The sequence below is a fragment of the Puma concolor genome, chromosome D1 (assembly GCF_028749965.1).
Source record: "Puma concolor isolate L17-30 chromosome D1, mPumCon1.1.hap2, whole genome shotgun sequence".
In the NCBI taxonomy this organism is placed as follows: domain Eukaryota; kingdom Metazoa; phylum Chordata; class Mammalia; order Carnivora; family Felidae; genus Puma; species Puma concolor.
Window position 1 is genome coordinate 112,925,518 of NC_141676.1, and position 22,107 is coordinate 112,947,624.

At 39.5% G+C, this 22,107-nt stretch overlaps 1 protein-coding gene across 13 annotated transcripts in view; it reads right to left on the reverse strand.

Moving 5' to 3' along the window:
- The window catches only part of GRIA4 (glutamate ionotropic receptor AMPA type subunit 4), a 399,366-nt gene that overhangs the window by 98,073 nt on the left and 279,186 nt on the right, over nucleotides 1–22,107 (reverse strand). For all 13 annotated transcript variants that reach the window (XR_015241385.1, XR_015241384.1, XM_086679252.1 and 10 more), the window contains one exon: nucleotides 17,270–17,454. Coding sequence is in view for 11 of the 13 variants with exons in the window: in XM_086679252.1 (XP_086535378.1) it covers nucleotides 17,270–17,454 (185 nt within the window). In the remaining 2 variants the exon portion in view is untranslated. The remainder of the gene's footprint in view (nucleotides 1–17,269; nucleotides 17,455–22,107) is intronic.

Sequence of the window (22,107 nt, forward strand, 5' to 3'; positions counted from 1 at the left end):
ACACACACACAAAACTGTATTTTTTCCTTCCACACTTGAAGATGTTAGAAATTACAGAAATTTCTAATTAGGACACACTCATTTTTCGGAAGCTCCGAACAGTGGCAGACTGCCTTCCAGTAAAAGATGTCAGGGGAGAGTCTTTCTCAGGCTTAAAGTCATGTGTTTGCATGGCCAGTGAGTGTCACAGACACTACTGATGGCCCACCAATGCTTTTCCTCTTAGCACTTCAGTGCATACTGCTATAACTGCTAGCACCTGAATTTCCTGGACGTTGGGATCTTCTCTGATCCCTGGCGCCCACTTTGCGCATGGTGGGGCGGGCTAGCAGACCAGGCAAGAGGTGCCAGGGAATTAATGCCCTCCTCCCCAGCAGCCCCCATACAGAGACGGACGGGAGCTGGTGCAGAAGTATTCCAACGCCCATGCCAGAGAGAGGAGTCTGACATGTGCGTTCTATTTACACTAATTTCAAATGACATTTACAATAATCCTCTAGTAATTTACATTAATATCAAATGAGATTAAGCCTTGGTCACCCACATGGTAATTTTCTAGATAAATGCGCCTTTAATTGATTGCATTTCTCCACTGCACTTGCAGTGTGTTCTTCAACTCCCAAACCTACTGATTACACACAAATCCTTGTCTTAAGATCTGCTTCAGGGGAAACGAAACTAAGTCTCCAAATTAAAAAAAAATTACCAATGTGACAGTGACATTGTTAAGGGTAAAAAGATACTTTTGTTGGGTAACTGTCCCAAGCTTTCATCTCTGTAGCATAACACATGTACGTTATATTCTGAGTTCCTAATCTCTGAGTATAATCAAGGACTCATGTTGCATGAAATACCATGATTTTATTTGGATATCTAAATTTGGATATCTAAAAAAAAAACAAGAAAAAAAGGTTTATTTTGATATAGAGAAATAGGGATGAATCAGTATCTTTAATAAATTCTTTTCATTCCTGATACATGATTTTTCCCTTTGTCTTGTCTTATATACTTTAAGGACATCCATACTTAGTACTGGTTGGCTATTGGGTTTTTTCTTTGAATGTATTCCAGATGTTAAAAAAAACCCTTCAGTGTCGTCTTTCCAGAACAAAGATTGTAGATCACTTCTCCCCACCGAGGGCCCTCTGGGGGTAGGAACTGAATGGAGTCGTAGAACTATGAGCGAAAACCAAGTGCTAAAACGCAGGTGTTTAGTTCTGTTTCCACACCTCACCTCAGCATGGTAACTGCCAACAGCTACAGAAAAGCACATCGTAGAATATATCCTTCTTTCTGACTGCTATGGTGGCTCCAAAATTCTACACCCACAGAGCTTGAATAATATTAGGATTCTCATCATGTTAACAATGGCCATCTCTTAGCAGAGATCCATTCTGTTTAACAGTGTTTTAATTTAGTGATTGAAAATATTTGTAGAGAGGCACAGAAGGTTCTATGGAATTTGTGATTTCGAATGTGAAACACACATAGCGGCCTGAAAGAGCCAGTGAGCACAAAGCTCTTTTTTAATTACAGAGATTATTTTTTAAGAAGCAATATAAAAAACAATTCTATGGGGCGCCTGGGTGGCTCCGTCGGTTAAGCATCCGACTTCGACTCAGGTCATGATCTCACAGTGGGTTTGAGCCCCATGTTGGGCTCTGTGCTGACGGCTCAGAGCCTGGAGGCTGCTTTGGATTCTGTGTCTCCTTTCTTTGGCCCTCTCCCACTTGTACTCTGTCTCTGTTTCTCAAGAATAAACAAATGTAAAAAAAAATAATTCTTTTGAACAATTCTAATGAGCTGTAGGTGGAGGGGGGAATATTTTGCTTTCATAAACAAACACATTAAATAAATACAGTCATTAAGTGATGAAGCTGGGACGCCAGCCCAGATGTTTTGACTACAATTTCGTCTTTTTTTTTTTTTTTTTTTTTTTTTTTGTTTTTACTATACCCCGTTGCCTTCCTTAGGCCATAGCAGTCAGAAAAAGGATTTATTTTTTGGCCAGTTATTATACATCTTTCCTAAGAGGAAAATAAATAACAGACATTTATGACAGTACCCTTCGTTATCACATTAGGTAGTAGGCAAATGCCAAGGCTGTGGATGAGAAAAACCAGCTTTCTTTTAAGGAACCAAAAAAACCAATTCCTTTCCTTTAAATAATCTCCTATCTGCACATACTGCTTATTTGAATCGCATCATATATGCAAGGTTTCCCTGGTCCCATTTTGTAGCAGATTGGTACAGGGCCACACAGATGGAATGCTATCAGGTAAAACTCAACATATCTAAGTTTAGGTTTGCAAATTCTTCATATATCCATAATAAAGCTAATAGCAAAAAAGCTTCAATAACTTGCATTCAGTTTTGTTTACCTTGTACTCTATCAGGTATACATTTAAGATGACAGTTCAAGTATATAGTCTAACTTTAATGTAAGTGCAACTCAATCCAGTAGATAATTCTATTTATGTGACAACCTCAAAATGATCATTAAAGGTTCAATTATGTACCATACAGTTTTTTTTTCTGTGCAGTTTTAAATACATTTTATGTTGTTCTCCTTGAAAACCCCATAAACAGTAGTTTATAGAGTATATAAATCAGAATATTTTATTTCTTGGGGTGCCTGGGTGGCTCAGTCAGTTGAGTGTCTGACTCTTGGTTTCAGCTCAGGTCATGATCCCAGGGTCGTGGGATTGAGCCCCATGGTGGGTTCTTCGCTGACTGTGGAGCCCGCTTGAGATTCTCTCTCTCTCCCTCTGCCCCCTCCCTGCTTGCGTGACATGTCATCACTGAATAAATATCTATTTATGGGTTATAAAGAAAACTTGAGGGGGCGGGTGGGGTTGGTGGTGATGGGAAAAAATGTCTTCAAATGTCACATATTGTCACATAGGTTTCAAAGGGATAGATAATTGTGAGGGGATATTTGAATTATACGTCAACTATGTTCGAACATGGCTTGCATAAGCATCCTGGAAAGGTGTTGTTTATGGGATAGATGGCCTCTAAGATCCAGCCAACCTGAGAGCCTCTGATTGTGTGACTTTCCAGTGTAGGGAAGTGTTAATGAACCACGAGTTCTGGGGGCTCCTGTTAGTATACCATCTTCTTACCACCCTCCCCTTAATTTCGTATTTCTTTTCCTTATCGTTTTGATTTGAAATATTATCATCTGAACATTCTTCCCTCTCTCATTTTTAATTCAAACTTCCCTTATTTTCTTGGAGACGTTTTATTTTCCTGTATTTTCTAGGCAAATAAAATGTAAGGAGGTGACTGCAGGGAGGGAGGGAGAGAGAGAGAGAGAGAGAGAGAGAGCTAAAGAGAGAGCAGGAAATTCTGTGGCCACTCTTGCAGGGAACACCAGGTTAAATAAGGTTTGAGGCTGCCTTGCTATAGGAATTTTTAGAGACTTTAATATGCTAATGTTCACCAAAATCCCAAGAGCCAGACAGAGTACACAGCTCTGTAGAACAGTTTTAAAGGGTTGTTTAAGGACATCCTTCTACAGCTTTACTCTCTACTCATCGCTTTCCTTAACCGTCACATACATTTCAGACTTGAGTTGCTTTAGCGGCATTTTCTTATTTCTCCTCTGTGTTGATCATCTTTACCCACAATAAAAAGTCAACGGAACTATTTGAGGCATATTCAAGATATGTTCTGTCCATAATTTTTGTGTTAGTGCCTCAACTATGTAATAATGCCAGCTGGTACCTTTTTAGTCACGAGTTCTAAAATTTGCACGTTTGTAATCTATTCAACAGATGGTAAACCGTGACTAGTTAAATACAGAAGACATATGACCCCAGAGTTACTCTCTTTACTTTTATTTCAGGAGAATGCTTTCCTTATGGGGGACTTTATTAAGTTTTTTGGACTTCAGACAGCTTGGTGCTGGACTTCAGAAAGCAGTTGGTGCATAGAACCAGGTTCCTGGGAAGTGGATTCAGAGTGCAGACAGAGATGTACACAGAGACCCAATCTTCACAGACAAATACAGACTTTTCTATGTAAACTCTTTACATTTGTTCAAGTGACTAACTCTGAAACTATTAAAAAAAACCAAGCAAATGAAAGGTCATAACCAAGAGAAAAAAGGCAGGGAAAATATGTCCCTCCCTAATAAATGATATTGTTCTATTTCAGTGTCTGTATGTTGTATTTGCATGTAGGTGTGTAGGGATCTTATTCCCATGAAGACTATTATCCATAACTAACAATACTGTTAAATTTTCCAAAGGAAATTTTCTTTTAAACCCTAATCATTTTTTAAATGATTTTTAAATTTAAAAAATTTAAAGCATTTTTTAAATGGTTTTTTTAAACCCTAATCATTTGAGCTTCTCAAAATCTTAACCAAAGTAATGGTGACTATGAATCCCTGAATTAAGTGCATATCGTGGTGCTTGGCAAAGTAGACATTAATTAATACGTTTAAGAATTTCTCATTATCACTACTTGGCATTAGATATTTACTTGTTTATTGTGTGGCTCCCTCACGAGTCAGGGACTTGCGGGGGGGCCTAGGACATTGTCTGGCCTCTGATAAGCACTCAATAAATATGTGTGATATAGACGCCAAATAAATGAAGCTAACTACTGGTATACATGAGACATAAAAAATAAAGACGAAGCACCATTGCTCGCTTGATCACCAGTCTGTTCCCCTTTCAGTCCATTCTCTATGTTGTCATGAGAATTATCATTCTAAACCACAGATCGATCAGATCACATCTAAAAACACCCAGTGACATTTAAAGGCTATGCGGAATAGAAGACTACTTAACAGAGACTGTGAAGCCCTTTGGAACCTGTCTTCAATTTGCCATGAGCGTCTTCTCATTTCCCCTGCACCTGATGTTCCAACCACACGTACTTGCTTCCAGCCACCCGCACCCCCCCCCCCCCCCCCCCACCAATGGCTCCATCCCAGGGCTCTTCTTTCCCTCTGCCATCTGCCAAGGCCCTTTCCCACCGCTTCTTCCTGGGGAGTTCTGACTCATCTTTCAGCCATTTGCTTTAGTCTTTATTACACCTTTCCACACTGTGCTATATTATTTGCTTGTGTTCTTGTTTTCCTTTACATTTGAAATTCCTTTAAGGAATGAGCCACAACTGATTTAATTTTATACACAGTGCTTAGAAATGGATAGGTATGGAATAAATATTTGTTGAATAACCGAGCAAATGGGTGAATGTTATGTTCATGATTAAGAAAGGAAAATGACAGGGTACAGTGGGCAGAGACCAGAAAATTAGTTTCTTTCATGTTATGGGCAAGATACTTATATTGTTCTGTCATTATACTGGATTAAAATACTTGACCTTCAAATTTACATATGATAGCAACCAGCAAAAATAGCCATAATATTATTACAAGAATAGAACTAAAAAAAATTTTTTTTCTGGGGCACCTCGGCGGCTATGTCAGTTAAGCGTCCAACAGGCTCAGGTCTGATCTCATGGTCTGTGGTTTCGAGCCTTGCGTTGAGCTCTGTGTTGACAGCTCAGAACCTGGAGCCTGCTTCGGATTCTGTGCCTCCCTCTCTCTCTGCCTCTCCCCTGCTGGTGCTCTATCTCTCTCTCAAAAAAACATAAATAAATAAACAAACATTAAAATAAATTAAAAAACATTTTTTTCCAGTATAGATTCTGTGGTTATAAAGGCAAAGACATAAGGCAATATTCAGACAACTGAGGCCTGGACTTGAAAGAACATAACAATCTCTTGGTATATGTGACACTGGGGATGGGGAACTTAGAAAAGAAAATTCCCTGTGTATAATCTTGATCTTCCTTCCATTTACCAGTGATCATGTGGACCTTTCTTCTTTTTTTTTTTTTGTAACAATGACGCCATTTTAACTTCCTTCCACAATCTGATCTTAATATATTTTTTAAAGTTTATTTATTTATTTTGAGAGAGAGACAGTGGGGGGGGAGGGACAGAGAAGAGAGTGAGAGAGAGAAAATCCCGATGTGGGCCTTGAATTCACGAACGGTGACATCATGATCTGAGCCAAAATTAAGAGACGCTTAACCAACTGAGCTGCCCAGGAGCCCCCATAATCTGATCTTAAACTTGGCACCAGTTGTACGCAAGGGCAGAGAAAATCTAGGTGATCAGTAGGGAAGATGTGTGCAACATAAGGGGAGGATTAAGCATGAATCTGTCCTGTTACCTTTCTAACGAAATCACTGATTAAAAGATGCGTCACTTCACGTACTGGCAGGTAGCGCACTCTATTACTCAACTGTCTGATAGGAACACTGGAGGTTTTATACAGTGTGGTTATACTGACGTTTACAAGACCCCGAAAAGTGTCCTCAAAGGTCATATTGGGTGCTTTGCTTCCTTTTTGTCAATCTCACTGCCTTTTAAGCATTTGGAGAGTGGATGCAGAATTCTGATGGAATAAATTACATAGTTATCCTCTGTCTCCCATTTAATGAGGAATATTGCCTTTCTCTAAATCACAGTAGACAAGTCTACGCAGCAGCTTTCTATTTAAGGCTAGAAACACTAGCTTATTTCTCTAAAATTATCAGATTTTCTTTTATCTTTTTAAAAAGAAACTGAGCTTTTGAATGTTTGTGTCAACAACAATAACAGAAACTATTTTAAGAGGTATTCTTGAAGCAGCAACTAAAACAATTTTAGCTGAACACAATCAATGCCTAGAATGCACAATTCTTCCAAGATACAAGTACTAGCATTCTGCCAACCAGTTTCCTTCCTCCTCAAAAAACATACATCCTTTGCTTTCTTCACTTTTCCTTTTATATTAATTTTTTTGTTTTTACTTTGTAAGGAAATGAGGAATATCCACAACCATGGTAACGGTTGCTAGGAGACAATTAGAGACCCCTTTCTAACTCCCACCAAGTTCCATTTGCACTAGTCTGACTGAAATCTATAAAGGTGTTTTTTTCCCCTGTTTTCTATGAAAACAACATAACCAGTGCATTAGAATGGGATTTACCCATTCAAATCAATTCAGCTAAAACGTAAGATTAAAGAAGTGAAAATTCACCTTTAAGAAAAAAAAAAAAAAACACCATAACCTCACATCTTTTAAGTTTCTCCTCACTTTGCTGCGGTTCCTGACGGATATGCAGAAGCAGCTTTACAATGGAGCCAAGCAGCAGGCCCTGCCAAGGGCCCGCAGTGCAGGAAGCTGCTGATACGGTTTCTGTGCTGTAGTAATTTCTTTGAGTGCCTGATTTGCTCCCATTCCATCTCACTCATTGTTGCTCTAATATATGGAAATGAAACACTTGTGCTTTTTCAGCCAGTACGAGCACCAGAAAACCCGGATTTCCCATCATCTTCGGCGGGTGAGGCATATTGGACAAGAAAGCTTCCCAGGTAATTGAGGGCTGACCTCCAGAAACTTCAAGGACTGGTGAGTGCTCTTCCTTCAAACACGGGAGAGAGATACCTCCTGCCTGTGTCTTCAAACAAAGCTCATTCAGACTTTCATTTATTGGACGATTATTTTGCTCCCTTTTCCTATCACTGGGGATATATTGGCAAATGCTAATTACAGACTCTGCTCTGACGGAATCAAGATTTCGACAACAAAGACAGACGGCTGAACTAGGACAGCGCAAGGAATCCGCATTCCTGCTGCCTCGAGTCTTGTCAGCACCATCTTGGGTTACCTGCTCCACTCCAATTTCTACGTTTGCCGCCTGCCCAATTTTTACCACGTAGAATGGGTCTCCGCCTCCTGGGCTTTCCCAGAACTCCTTGCCTTCCTGCCTTGTTTCCATCTGGAATATCCTTACCCCTCCTTGGTTCCTGGAGAACTACAATGCATTTTGCATTTAAAAGTCTGTTTTCCCCCGGGAAGCACTTCTGACTGTCTCCATTCTACTGGGTCAGCACATTTGCTGGGGTCCTGATACACGTTGCAGTATTGCTGATTCTGAACCATCACATTGTCTGGTCATTATGCATTTTTGTTTCTGAGTTCCCAGCTTGAGAGTATGCCTTCCTGGTTTAGGGGCCATGTTTTGCTCATCTTTGTTCAGCCCCGCAGGGCCTGGAAGGATGTTGGGAACATAGATGTTGAATGCATGCATTCGGAATCAAGTGCAGGACCCTCCTGTCTCTACTGCTGTCTCCTGTCACCTCCTGTCTCTACTTCTCATTCCTACTGTCGGGATGCATGCTGCTTAGTCCTTCCACAGATGGTTCCAATAATCAAAGCCATCATCCCCAGTGATGAGGCCTCTTCTGGAGTGACTACTCACGAATGAAGCTAGTGTTCCTTGTCTCCATGCTTGTTTTTTGTCTCCTCTGTCTCTTATACTTCTGTTTTTGACGATTTTTTTTTTTGTCTTGGTGTGGAAAAAAAATGACCCCATGGGTATTAGTCAGTAAGTAAAATGCTCCTTCCTTTCTACATAATGATTCGACTAGTTATGGCACACGGAGGCAGGCTCTTTAAGCCGCTGGCTCTTGTTGATGCTTTATTCAAGTCAGAGATGTTTTTGGAAGTGGAGGTGGGTAGAGGTCTAGATTTAGTGCAGTTCTTTATGTTAGAGATATCTGAAAACTTATAAAGGCAGATTATAGATGAGCAGACGCTATCTGTTCCGACACATTTGGCAGTTCGCCAAAAATCCTGTCTGGGCCCTGATCTTATCACTGGGCGATACTGGACAAAGAGGCAGCCTTGGCCTTAGGACACACTGCTGAGGCCCTGTGCACTTTCCATCACTAATTTGTGAGAAATTTGCCTCTTTCCAATTGGTCGTGCCCTGAAGCAGGATCACTGCCTTCCTCTGGTGACGCAAGAAGCCCCTGAGAGGTCAGGCATGGCTTTAGGCTTTCCTGATTAGTTTGCAAACAGTATGGGAAGGTCACTGGCTTTGCCAACTGTCTGAGTGTCACGTTGTGTCTAATGAGAACCTGAATTCCCCTTTTCTGTAGTGAAAGGGGAAACAGTGCAGAAAGGGGCACCAATTATGTTCGAGGTATGAGACAAAGTGGCAGTTTGAGATACTCATGAGCCAATTTCTCTATTCCCTTGTCAAACAACTATTTCATAATGTAAGGTCAGTCCTTGACGTCTTCTCCTGAGAAATACTTGGTGAGGCTCCTTAAATACATCCATCATGTGCCCTAAAGGCAGCTGGCTCTCGTTCCCTACCAGACGCCTCTGACATCATCACGTATTGGATAAGAATGGGCACTCATCCCCAGATCGCCGAGATGTTATGAGATCCCTGATCGTTTTCTACGTGCTCTATTTCTAAAGGAAAGAAGGCATTTTCATAGGATTTTAGCCAATGCTTTTGGTTTAAACTTTAGTTAACCAGAGAAGAGTTGCTAACTAGAACAGAAAAGAGAAATAAATCTGTTACCTCATCACTTGATCTTCAGCACACAGAGTCTAGTGTCTCACCCAATGTGGGCACTCGATAAATATTGGTACAATGAATGAATGTACAGAAAGGGCCAACTGACCAAGGTTTTACTTTATACTCCTTTTCAAGGTGTATCCCGTGTGTAAAATTATATTGTTTCAGGATCAAATGCAATTATCAGTCTTTATCAGAAATAGCATTCGTGAATTTTAGAGTGAGCAAAATTTTCTAACATCACCTCAGTCTAATGTTCTTTATTCAGAGTAAGGAGAAGTAGAATCACGGGCATTAAATTATTTCATTTACTTTTTTTTCTGTTACTTATTTATTTATTCTTGAGAGGGAGAGAGAGAGAGAGAGAGAGAGAGAGAGAGAGAGAGAGAGTCAGTCCCAAGCAGGCTCCATGCCCAGCGCGGATTCTGACATGGGCTTGATCTTATGACCCTGGGATCATGACTTGAGCCAAAATCAACAGTTGGACACTCAACTGACTGAGCCACCGAGGTGTCCCTCTGTTTACTTTTTAAAAATAAATAATTGCACATTTCTTAAAAAGTGAAAATATTCATCTTTTTTGGAAACATAATTTTGGGGATATAGGTTGAATGAGCAAAGAAAGAGGTAGCAGAGAGTACAAACCACCTGTGGCCCTATGTAATGACTGTATCCAGAGGATGAGTTGGGTGTAATGAGAGAAGGGTTTCACTGACCACAGGAACATGGGAATTTAGCTGCGTGACCCTTGTTATTTTTCATGGTGGAGTAAAACGTGTGAGCAACATTAGCCTTAAGTGCTATTCTGCTCAAATAATTTTTGATGCCAGAAAGACAGTTAAGATCAAGTTTGTTGCTGCTTTTCTGCTACTGGGCTAAGTATATGTATCAGTCTGGTAGTCGATATTCAGTTGATAAGGTCTTAGAGTCCCTAAGGACTCTTTGTAAGTAATCAAGCTCAGGATTCAAAATTAATGGATATGTGTGAAAATAAAATAATATATAAAAAGGTTTCCACTATAAAGCACTGATTTTGATATGAAAGCAATTCATTGGATTCCAGCTATATTATTTTTAGCTATTCTATAAAATAATTGTCAGAGGAAGAAAACTATGTAAGGTGAATAATGCTAGTGCCCAATATGGTATATTAAAGTAAAAATTGACAGCTTTAATAATTGATCACAAATTTAACAAATACTCATAGAGTAGTTTTGGTTTTTGTCTTTTTTTTTCAGAGTTATTTTCAGCAGATGAGTGGACCAAATTGCCCACTGGATTTAGAAGGCCAAAAATGCAACTTGTTTTATTACAGCCTTGTGCAAACAATGACAATAAATCTAGCTTTGTAGTTTTGTTACATTTCTATTACCTTAAAACTCAGTGGGTAATATTTATATAAATTCTTCCTTTTTTCCTATGGTGTAATTTAGCATAGAAAAATCAATATACCTTAAACTACACTCGCGTATAGTTGTTTTGAAACTGATGTTTTGAAATGTTTGAATGCATACACGGCTACTTGCTATTTTGAACAATAATCTATGGAAGGGAAACTTCCAAACTCATTCTATGAGGCCAGCGTTACCTTGATTCCAAAACTAGGCAAGGACCCCACTAAAAAGGGGAATTATAGGCCAGTATCCCTGATGGACATAGATGTAAAAATTCTCAACAAGGTACTAGCAAATTGAATCCAAGAGTACATTAAAAGAATCATTCACCATGACCAAGTGGGATTCATTCCTGGGTTGCAAGACTGGTTCAATATTTGCAAATCAATCAACATAATACACCACATTAATTAAAAAAAAAGGGTAAGAACCATATGATTCTCTCAAAAGATGCAGAAAAAGCATGTGACAAAGTACAGCATCCATTCTTGATAAAAACCCTCAACAAAGCAGGGAAAGAAGGAGCATACCTCAACTTCATAAAGGCCATATATGAAAGACCCACTTCCTTAATATCCTTAAGCTAATATCATCCTTAATGGGGAAAAAGTAAGAGCTTTTCCTCTACGGTCAGGAACGGGAGAAGGATGTCCACTCTCACCATTGTTATTTAACACAGTACTGGAAGCCCTAGCCTCAACAATCAGACAACAAAAAGAAATAAAAGGCATTCAAATTGGCAAGGAAGAAGTCAAACTTCAATATTTGCAGATGACATGATATTCTATGTACAAAACCTGAAGGACCCCAGCAAAAAACTGCTAGAACTAATACATGAATTCAGCAAAGTCACAGGATGTAATCAATATACCGAAATCTGTTGCATTTCTATACATTGTAATGAAGCAGTGGAAAGAGAAATCAAGGAATCGATCCCATTTACAAACGCACCAAAACCCCTACTATCCCTAGGAATAAACCTAACCAAAGAGGTAAAAGCTCTGTAGTCTGAAAACTATAGAACCTTCATGAAAGAATCCAAAGAAGACACAAAGAAATGGAAAAACATTCCATGCTCATGGATGGGAAAAACAAATATTGTTAAAATGTCTATTACTACCCAAAGCAATACACACATTCAATGCATTCTCTATCAAAATGCCACCAGCATTTTTTTTGCAAAGCTAGAACAAACAATCCCAAAATTTGTAAGGAACCACCAAAGACTGCCAATAGCCAAAGCAATCTTGAAACAAACAAACAAACAAACAAACAAACAAACAAACAAACATAAACAAAACGAAGCTGGAGGCATCACAATTCTGGACTTCAAGCTATATTACAAAGTACAGTATAGCACTGGCACAAAATGACACACATAGGTCACTGGAACAGAAGAGAAAACCCAGAAACGGACCCACCATTATACGGTCAACTCAACTCATCTTCAACAAAGCAGGAAAGAACATCCAATGGAAAAAAGTCTCTTCAGCAAACGGTGCTCGTAAAAATGGGACAGCACTGTGCCAAAGAATGAAACCGCACCACTTTTTTACACCATACACAAAATAAATTCAAATGGATGAAACAGAAAAACTATTAAAACCCTAGGCACAGGCAGCAACCTCTATGACCTCAACCACAGCAACTTCTCACTAGACATGTCTCCAGAGGCAAGGGAAACAAAAGCAAACATGAAGTATTGGGACTTCATCAAGACAAAAAGCTTCTCCACAGTGAAGGAAACAACGAAACTAAAATGTAACCTTCGAAACGGGAGAAGAAATTTGTAAATGACATATCTGATAAAAAGTTTATTCAAAATCTGTAAAGAACTTCTCAAACTCAACACCCACAACCAAATAATCCAGTTAAGAAATGGGCAGAAGACATGAATAGACATTTTCCCAAAGAAGACATCCAGATGGCTAACAGACACATGAAAAGATGCTCAACATCACTCATCACCAAGGAAATACAAATCAAAACCCAATGAGATCCCACCTCACACCTGTCAGAATGGCTAACATTAACAATTCAGGAAACAAGAGATGTTGGCAAGGATGCAGAGAAAGGGGAACCTTCTTGGTGGGAATGCAAACTGGTGCAGCCACTCTGGAAAACAGTGTGGAGTTTCCTCAAAGAGTTAAAAATAGAACTATGCATTCAGCCCAAATGTCTATTGACTGATAAATGGATAAAGAAAACGCAGAACATGTACATAATGAAATATTGCTCAAGCCATCAAAAAAGAATGAAATCTTGCAATTTGCAAGAACGTGGATGGAGCTAGAATGTATTATGCTAAGTGAAATGAGTCCGAGAGAGACAAATGTCGTATGATTTCACTCACATGTGGAATTTAAGAAACAGATGAACATAGTGGAAAGAAAAAAAGAAAAACAGAGAGGGATGCAGACCACAAAAATGACTATTGACTATAAAGAACAAACTAAGGGTTGATGGAGGGAAGCGGGTGGGGGATGGGCTAGATGGGTGATGGTATTAATAGGAGGGCACTTGTGATAAGCACTGGGTGTTATATGTAAGTGATGAATCATTGAAGTCTACTCCTGAAACTGTATGTTAACTAACTAGAATTTAAATAAAAGCTTAAAACATTAAAAAAATAAGCCAACTGAAATTAAAAAAATAAAGATAAAGCCCATATTTAAAAGTACAACTATGGGGGCGCCTGGGTGGCGCAGTCGGTTAAGCATCCGACTTCAGCCAGGTCACGATCTCGCGGTCCGTGAGTTCGAGCCCCGCGTCGGGCTCTGGGCTGATGGCTCAGAGCCTGGAGCCTGTTTCCGGTTCTGTGTCTCCCTCTCTCTCTGCCCCTCCCCTGTTCATGCTCTGTCTCTCTCTGCCCCAAAAATAAATAAACGTTGAAAAAAAATATTTAAAAGTACAACTATGAAGCATTCATTTACTCACCCTTATAGTCAAGAACTTTATCTTTAATAAACACCTTAGTTTTGTTGTCCTCATCACAGCTTTCTAGTGACAGTTTTGCTTTTTTAATAGTGTTTTGGGCCTAAGGTCAGAGTTTTTCAAGCCAACTATCTAAAGACAGGGATAAAATTCTGCATTTTTAACAAAGCCGATACCTCAATCCAGTTGATTCCCAAGCCTACTATTTGTTGGAGATCTACTGCCATAGAATATTTATAATTAAGTTAAAAAAGATGTTGCAAAATTCTAAAAGCAACTAATTTTAATTAATTTGAAAATCCTGACACATCCTGTAAGTCTTTTAGGCAGAGATTACAGAAAAGAGATATTAAAAAAAATAAACAGCGATACATTCATTAGAATGAATTAGGCATAAAAATAACTTGGAAAACAGGTACAGAAGATGAAGTGCTTCTTTAATTATAGTTGTCCATTCACACATTTTAGGAGAAAATTGTGTGAGCCATTTCCATTATGATTTGAAAACTGATATGAATGAAAATATCAGCAGAGTACTTATGGATAGCATGTTGCTGCAGTCTGGAGGTTGCCTACCCTTTCATAAATGTACTAACACGTCCCCTTATCTGCATTATATTAACTTCCCCATCTTCTGAAAGAGGGCTACTTCTCAAAAGCATTTTCCTGATCAAGATTATTTAGCATTTTACTGTTTTAAAAACTGCTCTGGTTGATTCTCTGAAATTGTTTTCTCCTGTTATTTCAATTTATTAAAGAGGATGTTGAAATACAGGTGTATTAAAATACATGTAGAAACTCTTGATAAAGTTTGGATTAGCTCTTATGTTTAGACGAGACAGGAGTAAAACCAAGAAACATTAAAACATGATTTGGCTTAGAGGTACAAAGCATTAAAATATAGATAGTAAAAAAAATCATGTTCAGGATCAGAACATGTCTTTTTTGGGGGGAAAATTTTACAGGACAAAGAGTATATTATATTCTCATAATACTGTAGATTTTGTACAATCGATTAGGTTTATAGTTGAGAGGGACAAAGTCTCATTATTACCATGCAGTCACGAGAGAAAAGAAACAGTTTAGAATTCGGGAGGAAGAAGAGACACGGAAAAGACATGCTCAAGTTTTCTAAGTTCTGGGGATGTAATGTACAGCATGGTGACCACAGTTAACAACACTGTGTCACGAGGGCGTCGCGGGGCTCAGTCCGTTAAGTTTCCAACTCTTGGTTTCGGCTCAGGTCATGAACTCGTGGTTTGTGAGTCCAACCCCTACATCAGGCTCTGTCCCGACAGCGCGGAACCTGCTTGGGATTCTCTCTCTGTCTCTTTCTCTGCCCCTCCCCTGCTTGCTCCATTTCTCTCCGAAAATACATAAATAAGCTTAAAAAATTTTAAAAAACCAATACTGTGTTATCTGTCTGAAACCTGTTAGGAGAGTAGATCTGAAATATTCTCATCCTCAAAAGGAAATGGTGACCACATGAAGTGACAGAATTGTTCGTTCACCAGCCCTTCTGTGGTCGATCACCACATCATAGTACGTTAGTGTATCAAATTACCACACTGCACACCTTAAACGTACACAATGTTATATGTTAATCATATCTCAATAAGGCTAAAGAATATAAAAACAATATTTTTGAGGGGCGCCTGGGTGGCTCAGATGGTTAAGCATTCAAATCCTCATTTCGGCTCAGGTCATGATCTCACAGTTCGTGAGCTCCAAGCCTGCGTCAGGCTCTGCGCTGACACTGGAGATCCTGTATGGGATTCTCTCTCTCTCTCTCTCTCTCCCTCTCTCTGTCACTCCCCTGCTCTCTCTGCCTCTTAAAAAACAAAAGTGTACTTTAAAAAATGATCTTTTTGAGATGACAAAAAAAAAAAAAAAAAAAGACGTCTGTTTCCCTTAGCAAGATTTTTTATTTAAGGCTTGCTCACAGAGTTTATCCAAAGCTCCCGGGTATGATTTCCTTCTCAGAAACCAGCTAAGCCCTGAAATGGGGCTTCTCCAGACGTGGTCATTTAAGCACAAGCGCTAAGCGGGGGTCTTTCTGAGCCTTCCTGGCCCTCTGACAGGAACATGGTAACCCAGGCAGTTCTCAGAACTGACTGTTCTGCAGGATTCATGAGGAGGTATTTACAGAGCTTCAGTCATTCATGGCAAACAACTCAAACTCTCCATGCAGGGGTGGTGGTGGGAGGGAGTGAAGACGGGGTTTGAGCTGAAGTGACTGTCTTACTTAGGCAAGTAAGACCAAAAGCTTTTTCTTGGATTCCATAAATACACATTTAAAAATTCCATACACCTCGAAAAGTTGCAACCTTGATGATTTTTTGGACTCCCACTCAGGAATAAACCTGAGTGACATACAGGTTTGTAATTAATATCTTCCAATACGGCATAAACGTATTTCTTCAATCAAGTTTCTTTTTTTCTTCTTCTATGAAAAGTTAACAGGAAGTGAATACTCTTTCATTTCCTCTTACGGTATAGACTGGCTTCACCAGACGTTTCAAAGAACGACCACACGCTTTTTTACCTTTAACTTGCACTAATTCTTACACAGTTGATGGGGGAAGCTCTGGCCATTGAGTTCAGGGTCCCTCAATATTAAGGAGGAAGCTCTGAAACGTACTTTGGTTTTGATTTTTCTAGTTGGGTACCTGAGTTATTCTTATAAATACACCTCCACATTGGTAAGTTTACTACTACAAATCAAACCCTATTATGATGCAAACTGTATGTGGTAAAATAACCAACAAAACATCACTACAATACTGCTTCAGCCAACCTGACTCGGTGTAGAGAAACAGGGGCGGACATTTCCGAAGCCACTAGATGGCATTCATTCCCTGCAATTTTGGCCAAATAGAGCTACAGCTCATCACGACATGTAGGGTCAGGAGGAAGGCAAAAGTTAACCACGATTTGAGGATATTTTCCTATCATTTAGCACAATAACAAAGCTCACTTTTACCTTTTCCTGTCTACTTCAAATCAAATCAACAAGCATTTATTGAGAAATTTATTAAAGGAGTCTTCATTTGTGAAGAGTTGAAAGCCATCTTCACTGTGCACTTAAACAGGTAGAGGAAAATATGGTATACACAGTATGCAATTTAACTTTTACTTCACTGCTTCACATGTTGTTGGTTCTCACGCAGCTGGTTTTCTAAAGGTTACCGAAAACACACAGTCACAAATACTGAAACTTTCTAAGATTGTAGATGGCATTAGTCTTCAAAATTAATGTTTATGAAAGTAGGAGGCCAAGAGCTCTTGGTGACTCACAAAAGGTCCTTTCTATGGCAGGTCTTAAAAATGTGTGAGAAATAGTGCTTCTAACGCACTGAGACCTGAGAACCAAAACGGCCTTTGGTGATAAAGGATTATGATTTAGTTGTGGAGATGAATCATGGAATGAAAAATCCTGAACTCTGCACTTCAGACGAAATGGTGGGGAGGAAATATTGATGGGAACAAGTAAATCAAGAGTCAACTTTTTGTAGAAGGCATAGGGTTATAGCAACATAAAATCCAGGACTTACCTGTTCTAATATGTTTTGAAGCCTCTCTATCTCACAGTCTATTACAAATTTCTTCTCTTGTCGTCTATCAAGTTCTTCTAGAAGTTGCCTATAGCTGACATCATTAAAATTTTCCACACATATAGCGCTGACATGCCAACCATTTTGTCCTGCTTTTTCCATAATAGCTTGAAGTATTGAGTATCCTAGTGGGGAAAAAAAATCCAGACGGGTTACCAAAATCATACTTTAACTCCCCTTCAATAACTTATGTAGGCACTGAATCTACAGCAACATTTTTATGTTGCAAATACACAATGAATGCTTTAGAAATTTAAAATCTGACTGGTTATTTGTGAATCACTTGTTTTTGCTTTCTTTACTTGAGGCAACACCCTTTAAAATATTACTTGGATGAAGGAAGAATACCTTAAGAAGTTCTCAAAATTTCTCTACTGGAGAACATTACATTGCTTTAGACATGTTTTTGATGAGATAAACCAAAAACCAAATTCAGTACTACCGGCAGTCAATACAATTTCATAAATTCATTTTGTTAATTCTACTCACTGGAAAGAATTAATTTTGAACAACTGTTTAGGCTCTTCACTCGAACATGGTAGTAAAAACATTTTTTTTTGGATTCAGCTGTGGAAGAGATGATGTAGAAAAAACAATGCAAAAGTATGTATTGAAGACCCATTATTGTGAATGGAGAGGCATGATTATGTCCCCTCCCTGCCTTTTCTGGAAAGAAGGCGTTCTTTAACTCTTTGTCTCTTGGCTGGGGAATGATGTGGATTGAGGTTGAACTGAATGGCTACTAGGTGGGGCAGTAGGCACCCAAACTCATAATCTAGTAGAGGAGAAAAAGACATTCAAAGAAACAAAGGCAATTGAGTTTAAAATGGTGTAATGATAGCTGTGCTCAATGCAGTGTTGGCCCAAAGGGACGGCTTGGTTAAATCTGCCTTGTTGGACGTGGGTACCAAGTGCGGAGAACAAACAACTTGTACTGGGTCGTGAAGATTGAGGACACTCATCCAAGATTGCAGAAATCCGAGGAGTATTCGTTAGCTGGAGACAGCCTTCCAGTGAATGGGGGGGGGGGGGTCTGTGCCTTGTTGTCCATCCAGACCTCTCTGCATCAACCAGCACAGAAGGGAAGTAAGAGGTCTTGGTATCTGGATTAAGGAAGATGCGCAAAACTTGGAATACAGCACCTGGAGTGTTTCTTCGGGCCAACACTGTCTTGAAATCTTGCTTCGGCTCTTGGTTTTTGACTGGCGGAGCCTTTAAACTATGAACAGCCCTTACACACGAACTGGTTAGACTCAGAGCCTGGTACCCAGTTATTTTTTCCCCCTTGTGGCTTAGCATAAAAAAATATGCTAGTCCTTTTTAAGAAGGTCTGGCATTTCTTTGAGTTCATTCTATGACAGATGCCTACGGTCTCTCCCTCCCCTGGTCCCTGGAGTGAGCCTGTAGAACCAGGTGGATTAAAAGCAAATACTTGAATACAAAGAACTTGCAACATAAGAGGACATTTATTCAGGTTTATGATTGGTATGAGTCTCTCAGATTCAAGGGTTTTGATTTTTCGGTATATTTTCTACAAGTCAGAGTTTCAAACATTACGGATGCTCAGTTAATATCAACAGATGGAACTGATGATGAGATCATATTTGAAATATAAATTACCTGATATCCTGCCAAATGAAATACTGTGGCAGTCAGGACTCATTTTTATCTAAATGAAAAAAAAAATTCCCCAAAGAGGAAGAAAGAGGGCATGTTAATTACTATATAATTATTCTGGTACATCTACTGCTCTATTTAGTTTTTCCTTCTGCAACGTATGCCTATCATTATCTTTTCAAATCTCACCTAGATTCCCCTCGGCCTCCACCCCAAGTCCAGTGCTCTTTCCCTTGTTTTCTGTTGGGCACAAATGTCACAGGATGGTCTGAGTGCTCTCTTAATGTACCTGTTCATGCCTCATTTATTCAGTTACTGAGACTTGCTCTCTGCTAGGAAGGGAGGCAATGTTACTTTTATTCACTTTTGACACCCATGAACACGTTCTTTTCAAAAATACCAACAGACATCTTCCTTTTCCTTCTTCTCCCTCTATTTGTTGTCAAACCAAAATAATTTAAAGGCATTCTGCTCGATTTTTTGCATGTCGTGCAAATGAGAACTACTGTTCGCACACACCAAAGCAGTTGTCCTGCTCCGTGGGATCAATTCTTTATGTATCACCTTTAAATTTATGTATCTTTTTAAATTTCTGGCATCATGTGCTTATCAGGATTCATGTCACCAACTAAGCATCCAGGTTGTTATTATCCTTCCTACGGGACTTTCACAGAATGTACAGCGGCAAGCCTTCTGATGAAATTCATATATGGTCACCGCTGCATAAGAGATATTTCAAGATTCACACTAATGCCAAAACTATAATTCAAATTCAACATTTCATTATCTGCGTTTTCCGATTTACAAATGACACTAGAATTGACATAGACGAACCCCTAGGACACAATCTTTGTTAAATGGCAAAGAAAGTTGGCTGCCTAAAAAGAATCATTAATCATGGTCAGAAGTAAATGGCATCTTTTCAATGCAGTGCAAGGGACATGCAGTTACAGGTTGGAAGCTTGAATTCTTTTATAAGCTGTGTTGGATTTTAATATGCTTTCTTATTTATGTCACTCAGAGGTGTGTGTCTTATTTATTTGCCAGGATAGTTGTAACTTGGAGAAAATACTGCTGTTGAATCTATGATTATGTAACTTAGCTGTTATATAAACTAAAAAACCACAAGTCATGTCATACTAAATCTACATCTGGCTATGATTTGTGTCTCCTACTTATTAGAAAATCTGTAAGGCAATATTGTTGGCCATGAATACTGCAGTGCTGGGTGAATCCCACAAGACAGACGGAGACTGTACTACTGTAAAGGATCTTTTTAGTGTTGCTTCTACATTAATAAGCTGCCTAACATTTTAATTCAATATAATTTACTGAAAACCTACTACATCCAAGATTCTTGAAGGTTTGCCAAGATAAAGACATGATTCCTGTGTCTACAAGGAATTAACTAGCTAGTCACTTACTAAGTAACTATTATGCAAATTACACAGTATCATATAAATAACCAAAATAATTTTATTAGACTCGTAGCGAAACCATCCCATGGACAAGATCACAGTGCTGTCCTAGAATAAGTAATTAAAGAACACTATCAAGTGACACACACAGGTATTTTTAAAAATGTTATTACGTCATGTAATGATGTTATCAATTATGCTGACAACTGATCACAGTGATGTAAGCAGTACTGAACTACTGCATCCACACACACATCAACAGTTTTTACATCATCCATGGGGAATGGCGTATTTTCCATGAGCAGTACCATCCAGACATGTGGCTGCTAGCAACACAGGCTGGATTTTGTTTATGTGATGTTCTCTCTTTCAAGAGTTATTTGATTCAACTATCTGTACACAGAGGAGCAGGAGGAGAATCATGAGAAGTTTATGTATGTCATGGTGGACATAATTTCAAAAGAAGGGAGTTATCCATAAGCTGTAAAAAGACAAAAACAAAAAACTTCCCTTGGATAAGGACAGAGAAGAGCTCATAGTGCTCTTTAAATTTTTTTTTTTTTCAACGTTTATTTATTTTGGGGACAGAGAGAGACAGAGCATGAACGGGGGAGGGGCAGAGAGAGAGGGAGACACAGAATTGGAAACAGGCTCCAGGCTCTGAGCCATCAGCCCAGAGCCTGACGCGGGGCTCGAACTCACGGACCGCGAGATCGTGACCTGGCTGAAGTCGGACGCTTAACCGACTGCGCCACCCAGGCGCCCCAACATAGTGCTCTTTAATTAGAAGGTCATCGGTGCACTCAAAGCTGCATCACTGGAAGGCTGGACGCAGAAGTCATATTTCAGAAGGCTGAGAAATTGAGAAAATGAGACGAAGTGAGACTGTAGACATTCTCAAGGAGTGTCGTCAGGGTAGTAAAGTAATCAGATGAAGTGTGCCCCATCACGATGAATAGGGGTGTAGAAACATCGAGGTCGTGAGAACCCGTCTGGAAAGGAGAGGGCTGAGTCTATCCCACGGGGGTTGCTGAGCTTAGAAAAGAGAAGGGGCAAAGCGACTGCTTCTTTGTACACCAATTACAACCCCTCTCATTAACCTCATGAATTGCTAGGCAGGCATCTACCACCAGTCTAGTGATTTCTCTGGTCTGGGCACAATCACGGGCATCCCCAGCTAGTGGATTTGAAGAGAAAGGTTTCTATGTCTGGGAGTATACTTCATGCTGTGGATTAACCTCAGTTTTAGGAAGGAATAAGAGTCTGGAATCCTCGGCATCTGATGCCGCCATGCTGGAAATGGAGAGCAGATGTTGTGACCACAGAGTCCGGACTCTTACCAAAGCAGCTTAGCCTGGAAATCACGTGTTCAAAGGCCACTGTCTGGACTCTAAGGTCTCAGCACATGGATGGAGGAACCAACATGTAGCTTGGTTAAATTTATGGGCAGCTGTGACTATAGCATTTATTTTGTGCCACAGTTCACGAAGGGCAGAGTGAAAATAAACAAAGATCTTCTAACTTAAATAGTTTGAGGCCATACATGCAAACCTGATATAAGATGACGAGTTTTCCTTGTCTACAATCAAGAGTAAAAATGGAAAATCCATCTTTAAAGATGGGCATTCTGGGTCTTAGATTTTCCCTGTGGCCTCTCGTATTTTCTCACAAGAACATTCATCGTTTCCTGACCCCTATACTCCAGTGTTCATAGTTAATTCAGAGGCCATCTTACAGGTGAAC